The sequence below is a fragment of the Panulirus ornatus genome, chromosome 18, assembly GCF_036320965.1.
Source record: "Panulirus ornatus isolate Po-2019 chromosome 18, ASM3632096v1, whole genome shotgun sequence".
Taxonomy (NCBI): Eukaryota; Metazoa; Arthropoda; class Malacostraca; order Decapoda; family Palinuridae; genus Panulirus; species Panulirus ornatus.
This window is the reverse complement of record NC_092241.1, coordinates 52,292,917-52,302,481: the sequence shown is the minus strand read 5'-3', so window position 1 is coordinate 52,302,481 and position 9,565 is coordinate 52,292,917. Positions and strand designations below refer to the sequence as shown.

At 51.1% G+C, this 9,565-nt stretch overlaps 1 protein-coding gene across 2 annotated transcripts in view; it reads right to left on the bottom strand.

Annotated features, from left to right (window-relative positions):
* Positions 1–1,518: 1,518 nt before the first annotated feature.
* Positions 1,519–9,565, bottom strand: part of LOC139755092 (uncharacterized) — a 109,585-nt gene continuing 101,538 nt past the window's right edge. For both annotated transcript variants that reach the window (XM_071673208.1, XM_071673210.1), the window contains exons 6-7: positions 3,026–3,155; positions 1,519–1,654 (exon numbers count right to left, since the gene is read on the bottom strand). In XM_071673208.1, the coding sequence (XP_071529309.1) occupies positions 1,600–1,654; positions 3,026–3,155 (185 nt within the window). In that variant the 3' untranslated portion in view covers positions 1,519–1,599. The remainder of the gene's footprint in view (positions 1,655–3,025; positions 3,156–9,565) is intronic.

Genomic DNA, 9,565 nt, shown 5'->3' with positions numbered 1-9,565 from the left:
TCTTAACGTTAGATAGTTCTGTTATCTACAAGGTTCCAACACTGTATTGCGTCACTGGACTTTTATCAAGTACTTGTGGAACGTAAATTTTACACGAGGCTCACTCGAGTTCCTGGGTGATTCACTGCCAGGCCATGGAGGCCACTGTCCACTCTTTGAGGTCATGACAGGCCACTGTATACTGCGGGGCCATGACAGGCCACTGTCCACTCTTTGAGGTCATGACAGGCCACTGTCTACTGTGAGGTCATGACAGGTCACTGTCGAATGTCAGGCCATGGAAGCATCAATGATCCCATGGATTCGGCCTTTGTGCACGATGGCCTGCCTTTTGACCTGTTCCTCAAGGGCCAGATCGAATTCCATTGTCTTTGCCCAAGGGTCGCACCGTCATGTTCAAAGGGTACATGATGATGGTCTCCTGTTTATTCTCCTCCATGTAGAACCCCCCATCAGTGGGATGAGAAAGTCCACAAAGCGAATCACAAGCCTTTTGGGAGTCTGTCTCCCCACATAACTGGACGTCTGTAACTGAGGAAAGTCGCTAATGTATTGAGTTTCATCTGGCGTAAGTTCTTTTATCCAGGGAACTTGACCAGAGACGAGACGCGCCTGACACTTGTCACTTTGCCAACCACTTACATGTACGAGAGACACGAGAGCAGATTTCTCACTCCGTCACCACCTTAATACTGTTTCACCCTCCGCCGCTGTTCCCTCAGCACGCACAGTGGTCCTGTGTCTAATGCCTCCTCCTCTTGGTTGGATGTCGCTGCATCCAAGCCACAAAGAGACGTCGAAGTTCATACCGCTACACTCCTCAGGGTGACAAAGCTGTCGACGGAGCCTTCTGTGTCTCAGGTGCCTTCCCAGGCGGGCATCAGGAGACGGAGGAGCAAGCCTTCTGTCTCAGGTGCCTTCCCAGACCGGCATCATGAGACGGAGGAGCAAGCCTTCTGTCTCAGGTGCCTTCCCAGGCCGGCATCAGGAGACGGGAGGAGCAAGCCTTCTGTCTCATTTGCCTTCCCAGGCGGGCATCAGGAGACGGAGGAGCAAGCCTTCTGTCTCAGGTGCCTTCCCAGACCGGCATCATGAGACGGAGGAGCAAGCCTTCTGTCTCAGGTGCCTTCCCAGGCCGGCATCAGGAGACGGGAGGAGCAAGCCTTCTGTCTCATTTGCCTTCCCAGGCGGGCATCAGGAGACGGGAGGAGCAAGCCTTCTGTGTCTCAGGTGCCTTCCCAGGCGGGCATCAGGAGACGGGAGGAGCAAGCCTTCCGTCTCAGTTGCCTTCCCAGGCGGGCATCAGGAGACGGGAGGAGCAAGCCTTCTGTCTCAGGTGCCTTCCCAGACCGGCATCAGGAGACGGGAGGAGCAAGCCTTCCGTCTCAGTTGCCTTCCCAGGCGGGCATCAGGAGACGGGAGGAGCAAGCCTTCTGTCTCAGTTGCCTTCCCAGACCGGCATCAGGAGACGGGAGGAGCAATCCGTCTCAGGTGCCTTCCCAGACCGGCATCATGAGACGGAGGAGCAAGCCTTCTGTCTCAGGTGCCTTCCCAGGCCGGCATCAGGAGACGGAAGGGCAAGCCCCACGTCCGAACAGTCTAACTGTTGTACTCCATCTTGTCCAGCTCATCACACGATTTAGATTTGGAGGACCTGAAAGGAAAACAGATCAGACGGGGTTAACACTACTGTCCCAGATCTCCCGTCCCTCTATAACTACCAGCTATAATGGGTCGTCCCTGTGAGTACGATGGTGCGACCAGCTGACCACAATGGTACGACCCTCGAAGACATAGGGTTAGTTAGAAGGCTTGGTCATCATGTCCAATGATCGCACCGTCGTGCTCAAGGAGTTGAACAACTGTCAGGAGCATATACCAGATAATGACTCTACATATCCTCTATATATATATAAATGACGTTAAACGCTACATCTACCCTGCAACTCCATGGAATATATTCCTAAAGGAACGATCAGGTTTCATCCCCATATGTTGTCAACATGATACTTTTAGGTATACTCTACTTTAGCCCCTTATGGTAAGCAGTGCGACAGAAGGCCCGACGTCGTCGACGTTGTGGTTCTTCGTCTAAGACAACATCTGCCTCCCTCCGCCAACACACTCCCATGACAGGACGTCTGTCAACGTTCCCTCAAAGCCCTTTACAACCACCCCCAACCCCTTCCCTCCCTCCACCGGCCCTCACACCCCTCCTGAGTCAACAACTCTTGGTGCAGATGCGGGGCTCCTCTCTGTGACGACACACAAGAGTAACTAAAAGGCAAAAACCAGATCATGTCCGTCGACGCGCTGCAGACCATACTAGGGAAGGCTGTGTGACGCAAGAGACCTGATCAAAATCCACAGCTTCTTTTCATGATCGTTCCAGTCAACTCCAGTATAGAATCCCATGATGTAAAGTATATGGTGTGTATACCTTAGCTCGGAACTACATCTGTCATCCTCCTCCGTCGATGTGTTCTTGCCCTCCGTACGCTCTATACTTGCCTCCACCTTCCCCTACTTACATACATACCCTCTCTGAAATGCTTTGTCCATGTGTACCTAGACTATGAATATTTCAAAACTAAAATTCAGGCTCGTTCCAAAGTTAGTTGTGCACCACGTTCGTCCAAAGTGACCCAGACTTAGCGAGGAACTCGTAAAGTTATCTGTCTGATCCGAGGTGATCCAAGATGACCTTAGATAATCCAAGATGACCCAAGGTGATCCAAAATGACCATAAGTTGATTCAAGATGGCCTGAAGTGAATCCAAGATGACCTGAAGTGAATCCAAGATGACCTTGGATAATCCAAGATGACCTAAGGTGATCCAAGATGACCTTAAGTGAATCCAAGATGACGTGAGGTGATCCAGGATGACCTGTGGTGATCCAAGATGACCTTAAGTGATCCAAGATGACCTGGGGTGATCCAGGATGACCTGAGGTGATCCAAGACGACCTTAAGTGGTCCAAGATACTATAGTGTTCTAGGCCAGGACGACCTTGCGTGACTCACCTGGTGCCTGAGGTCCTGCGACCCACGTGCATTATGACCTTGCCGGCGCGGATGGACTTGAAGACGGCGATGGCCTCGGCGTGACTCAGGCCCGAGAGGGACTTGCCGTTTACCGCCAGGATCTCGTCTCCTGTAAGACCAGAGGGAGGAGAAGGAGGGAACCATTAATCAGGACGCCAGAACTTAAGAGGACAACATGGGGGATTGGTGGGTCTCTCTCTCTCTCTCTCTCTCTCTCTCTCTCTCTCTCTCTCTCTCTCTCTCTCTCTCTCTCTCTCTCTCTCTCTCTCTCTCTCTCTCAGGGATGTACGGCGTAGGAGGTGGGGGAGATTCCTGCCTCCCGCTCGCGCCACACGCTGTAGACGAGGGAAGGGTACAGACCCCCGAGGGACAGAGCTGGACGATAGCTGTGTGGTCGAGGGCGCCAGTAGCCACACACACACACACACACACACACACACACACACACACACACACACATACACATCAAGTCTTGGGCCACGCCCTACCCTGCATTACTACAGAGGAGGAGGATGAGGAGGAGGAGGGGCGTGTGTCCTTAACACGTCCAGTAAGGCTACGAGGACAAGCAGAGGGGGACACCTAGGCTGGATACAGAGCTAAAGGTGGTTATAGATGACGGACACACCACCACCATGGTAACAGTAGTAGTAGTGGTAGTAGTAATAGTAGTGGTGGTGGTGGTGGTAGTAGTAATAGTAGTGGTAGTGGTAGTAGCAGTAGTAGTAGTAGTAGCAGTAGTTGTAATGGTAGTAGTACTAATAGTGGTGGTAGACGTAGTAGTAACAGTAATGATGGTAGACGTAGTAACAGTAGTAGTGGTAGTAGCAATAGTAAGGTAGTAGTAGTAGTAATGGTAGAAGTAGTAGTATAGTAGAGTAGTGGTAGTAGTAATGGTGTTAGTAGTAGTAGTAATAGTACTGGTGGTAGTAGTAAGTAGTAGTAGTAGTAGTAGTAGTAGTAGTAATAGTAGAAGTAGTAGTAGTAGTAGTACGATATTCCTATTCTAAACATGGAGCCCCTTCTGTGGACGCCTATATAAACAGTTGTATATCACACACTGTAGTTCCTCAGCGCCGTCCATGACGTACAGAACTCCCAAGGACCTTGTGGGAGACCACTGACATGGAAAGGCCATTGTCGTAGGAGTGCATTGTCCAAGTCCTGGTCCTTAATTATCATTATTATTACCTTTACTATAATTAGAAGCATTTCCATTACTGTCATTAAGATAATTAGTAGTATTGTTATTAGTTTAATTAGCCAGATATCAATTCTTTATCATTTATATCATTGTCCACCTCATGCCTTGTTGATCTCTAACATCTACCCTGGTCGACCCCAACACGGTGTCGTCGACCCCCATCATCTACCCTGGTCGATCCCCAACACTTGGTGTCGTCGACCCCCATCATCTACCCTGGTCGACCCCAACACTTGGTGTCGTCGACCCCCATCATCTACCCTGGTCGACCCCAACACTTGGTGTCGTCGACCCCCCATCATCTACCCTGGTCGATCCCCAACACTTGGTGTCGTCGACCCCCCATCATCTACCCTGGTCGACCCCCAATACATACCCTGGTCGATCCCGACATTAAGCCTCGTCGATCCCCAACAGCTAATTATTTTTTTGGGTCCATCACGGTCATCCCAGCCCTCTCTCTCTCTCTCTCTCTCTCTCTCTCTCTCTCTCTCTCTCTCTCTCTCTCTTACACACACACACACACACACATCAGCAACAGTACACCCACCAGTATACGGGGTCCGCCACCCCCCCAGTACCATCGACGCCCTCCCCTGCAGTAACCCACCTTGCCGCCCCACTCACACTGCCTTCCCTCGCCCGGGGTCAGCAGCCACACTGCGGCAGATGTGCGACGGACGCAACACAGGCTCCTCCTCCTCCTCCTCCTCCTCCTCCACCACCACCACCACCGCCAGCAACAACAACAGGTCAGGGCAGGGCGCGCCGCCAGACCTCCTCACCCAACGGTCGTACCGTCGTCGTTCGAGGGTCGCTCCGTCGCGTTCACGTGTCGTAACGTCGTGCTTAGCCGTCGTAACCACGGGTTCAACGGTCGGACCGTCCGTGTTCACGAGATCCAAATGTTTAAAAGCCTATGACGTGAGGTATTCGTGTGAGCTGTTGGCCCACCGTCAGTAAACAAAAGAACCCATCTATACAAACGTATAAGCCACATATTTACGTTTCCCTAATACTTGAATATCATAAATCTCAGCTTCCCATTATTCAACACTCCTGAGTGAGAGCACTTGCAAAAACAGTCGATTAATATGCAAATGTATGCAGCTACGTAACCCGAAATGTAATCATTGATCATCCACCCTGGGGAGCACCCGTGGTGTAAGTACGAAGTATCCGTCATGTATCATTCCTAAGTTATCGAGCAAACACGACGCAGGGGTTGACGACGTAGTCTTCCTATACCCATCTGTTGTAGCCGGGCAGAGAAAGTGCACAGCAGTTCCTCATACACGGACGAACTACCCCATCCACTACGACGGCAGCCGATAGCGGAGGCAGATGAACAACAGGAGATGTCAGAAAAGGTGTCTCAGGAAAAGGTGAAGGGTGAGGATTTCGAGGGAGTGGCCGAAGGAAATGGGTGGCAGATGGAAGAGATAGAAAACGAGATTATAGAAGGAAATAGGTGGAAGAGATAGAAAACGAGATTATAGAAGGAAATAGGTGGCAGAGATAGAAAACGAGATTATGGAAGGAAATAGGTGGCGGAGATAGAAAACGAGATTATACGTATGAGAAGCAACACCGAGCTGGACTGGGAGGTGAAGATGAACAAATACAAAACAAAGACATGAGGGAGACCAGCCAAGATATGCCGCTTCAGATGGCAAGAAACACTGCCAGACAGAAACAGGAACACACAGTCCCTCATAATCAAAGTCAAATAATCGTAGTTACGCAAAATGGCGGTGGAGGTACGCCGGAAACGAGAGGAGGAGGAGGAGAGGAGGCAAGCAGGCAATGACGGGAGCGGAGGAGCGTAAAGAGAGAACAGACGAAGGCAAGAAGGTCGCATGGGAGGGTGGGAGTAATGGAAGACTGGAGGAAGTTAGACCCAGAGAGAGAGAGAGAGAGAGAGAGAGAGAGAGAGAGAGAGAGAGAGAGAGAGAGAGAGAGAGGCGCCAAGAAACAAGCGAAGCGGTGAGAGAGGCCGAGTGAGAGAGAGGGAGTGGGAGTGAGAGGCAGCGGCAGGAAGTGGCGGTCACGGCCAAGGACGGTGACACCGCCCCGTGAACTACTGACTCCGCCCCGTCCCACCCTGCCCCGCCCCGCCCCGCCCCGTCCCGCTTTCCCCTGACAACTGAATGTTCCCGTCTTGTCAGGGAACCGTCACAATACCGTCATTACCCGTCTGCGCAGCACGGAGACAGACTCCTACACCCGTGCGGCGCCGTCTCTGGAAAATATGCTACTTCTCACGCTTGCACCGTCCATCTCGCCTCCGTCTTACCCACATCAGGTGACGACCCCCGTCTCACCCCCATCAGGTGACGACCCCCCATCTCACTCCATCAGGTGACGACCCCCGTCTCACCCCATCAGGTTACGACCCCCCGTCTCACCCTATTAGGTGACCCCCGTCTCACCCCATCAGGTGATCCCCGTCTCACCCTATTAGGTGATCCCCGTCTCACCCCATCAGGCGACCCCCCGTCTCACCCCCGCCAGGTGTGACAGGAGACCTCCACTCCAGTCCAAAAAAACCCAGCATCAACTCTTATCAGAGCCTGGAGCCCTGTCGTCACCAGAGTGTTATTCAACTTTATTCCAACGGGTCTTCGGGGAAACTTGACTACAAGACGCGGAAGGTGAGACAATGGCTACTGTGCCGGTACTAAGATACGAGCGCTTGAGTAAATCATTCTTCCTCTTTCGTCCTCTTAATACTCAGCGTTATCACCAGATCAATGATGGGAACAAACCTGAAAAGAAATATATCGCCATCAAGTCGCTACTCTTCTGTTGGCGATGCTGAATGACGAACTGAGGGATGTGTGTCCACCTTCCATGGCATTTTAGCTACGAGTAATCCCTCCTCGCTGAAACACCAAACGCTTCTTCCGAAGCCCAGACCACCTTCCCTGAAGCACTGACTCTTTCAGTACGAAGGGCATAAGAAGCTTTCCCTCTCATCCCTACACAACTTTCCTGAAGCCGTGACAGTACTTCCTGAAGCCCCTATTTATCTTTCCTGTGATCCTCAACTTCCTTCCTGCAGCCACAACCCTTGCACGTGAAGCCCTTTTTTTTTTAATCATCAAGGCCCTTATCTTCCCCCAAAAAGACCTTTGCGAACTAGTAATCCACTGTTAAGTGAAGCTTCGCTTTCCTCTGACCCAGTGACCCACCATCAGGTAAAAGCCTTGCGTCTCCTGATCCTCATACCCTTTAATTACAACTTCAGACCCTTCCCTAAAGTCCTGACACCTTTTCTGAGATCCCAATCCTTCTCCCGAAACCCTTCCAACCCTCTTCATGATTATCGGAAACCTCTTCTTCAGAGAGGATCCTTTTCCCGACAGTTTTAACCAATTTCTATAACTCAGTTTTCGACCCCTTTCTTTCCCCAACCCGTAACCTGCCTGCCTGTCCTGGCCAGGGTGGTGGCGGCTGGCGCCGTGGACGCAACCAACCAGACAGCCGCCCACACTCGCCTGGAACAGAACCTTTGTAATGCACAGGATCCACTCGCCTCCCGCCGTCTTTTCCACACACTTTCTCTCCTCTCGTCCTTCTTTTCAAACTCTGCCACAGTCCCTCTCCTCAGTCTTCAGCACTCCTCCTCCTCCTCAACTCTTCCATAGTCCTCCTACACCACCTCCTCCTCCTCCTCTTCTTCTTCCATCGGCACAAGAGGCCAGCGTGAGGTGCTTCAGGGTCCAGCAGCAGTGCTCACCGAGCCATGGCTCCCACCTGCTGCGGCAAGGGAGAGAGAAAGGAAGCAGCAGGTGTGATGTGGGGAAGGGAGGCAACAGGAGGAGGGATGGACCTAGTCGGGTGGAGAGGAGGGTAAGAAAAAAGACCACGACAAAGAAATGAGAAAAAGAACAGAGGACGAAAGGATAACGAAGGCAAGAGAAAGTAAGGCACAGATATTAAAAGAGGCAGAGGATAGTAAGAGCAACAGAAAGTTGCACAGATGAGTGGGGAGTACATGACGGGGGCGAGCTTCCTGAACACAAGAATCAATATCGAGAGGCGAAACGAGACTGGATCAACACGGATCTGTCTCCAACGAGAGCAGCAGCGTGTCGCTCAGTGTGGTCCTCGTGTTTCCGTTTCATTATAATGAACCCCAATGACTGTGTCTCGGAAACATTTAAGCAGATGAGACGTCTCGAATCTCTGTGCGTGCTGGAGCTCTGTTGTTGTTGTAGGCCTTTCGAAACGATGGTCGAGCTGCTTCAGTCTCTGTATGGGACATTGGACGTGGGTTCTGTGGTGTTTGGCACATCGTAAGACGTCTATCTCTTCCTATTTATATATATATATTTCCTCCAAACCTCCACAAATGGTTCAGTCAACTTAAATTTTCACAGTTTGAGGATAAACTTCAAAGATATTGTGCTGTAAATATACTTCAACGATATTGTGCTGTAAATATACTCAAATACTCCAGGAATTATTTTTCCGTATAAGGAAAAATGTAAATATACGAGACACGTGAAGAAGATAAGCCCACACTCAGACATCGCTTATCATTTACTAAGAAATATTAAGCCTGACAGAAGGATTCAGGAAATTAAAAGATACACACACACACACACACACACACTCCCGCGCATCAAATATGGACGGTGGTGCAACGGTACGCGAGAGTAAAGGGTGAATGAGCGAGGATGCGAGTGTGTGTATGTGATCATCTGCATCAACACGGAGGGAGGAGGGCAGTGGCTGACGCCCTCCTCATCATCCCATTGGTATACGTCCACGGTTCTGTCCGTCGTCGAAGCAGCACTGCCTCACCGCCTTTTTGCCTCCATAAGTGCACTCCGCTGTTGCTGAAGTGGTTTTACCTCATATCTTTTGCGAGTCTTCGTTACCTTGCCGCTGCCCGCCCTAGCGAAGTGATATCTCTCTACCATGTTTTCGCCATCGTTGCCCCTAGGGGGAAGTGTCTATCCCAGGGATCTGAGAGTCCCTGCCTCTCTTTCTAGCCTGTTGCGTTAAGCCCGGTGATGCAGTGGAAGCAGCTACAGTTGCTGTATGCATATGACGCTGTACTGTTACTAGGAATTCCAATAGAGAGATGCAAGAGTGTCTGAACTGTACGTGATCCGCTCCATGTAAATAGGGGGGGGGGGGGGGGGGGGGGGAAGTTAGTCAATGTATGGTTCAACATATCACGCGGTGCCTCAGCCTCTAGGTTTCACTTCGTCTAACATTCGCTCTAGATTGTGGTGTGATTCTTGAAGCGTTACGCCGGACACCACCATCCCCTCACTATTACCTCAGTAAGTTTCCTCACA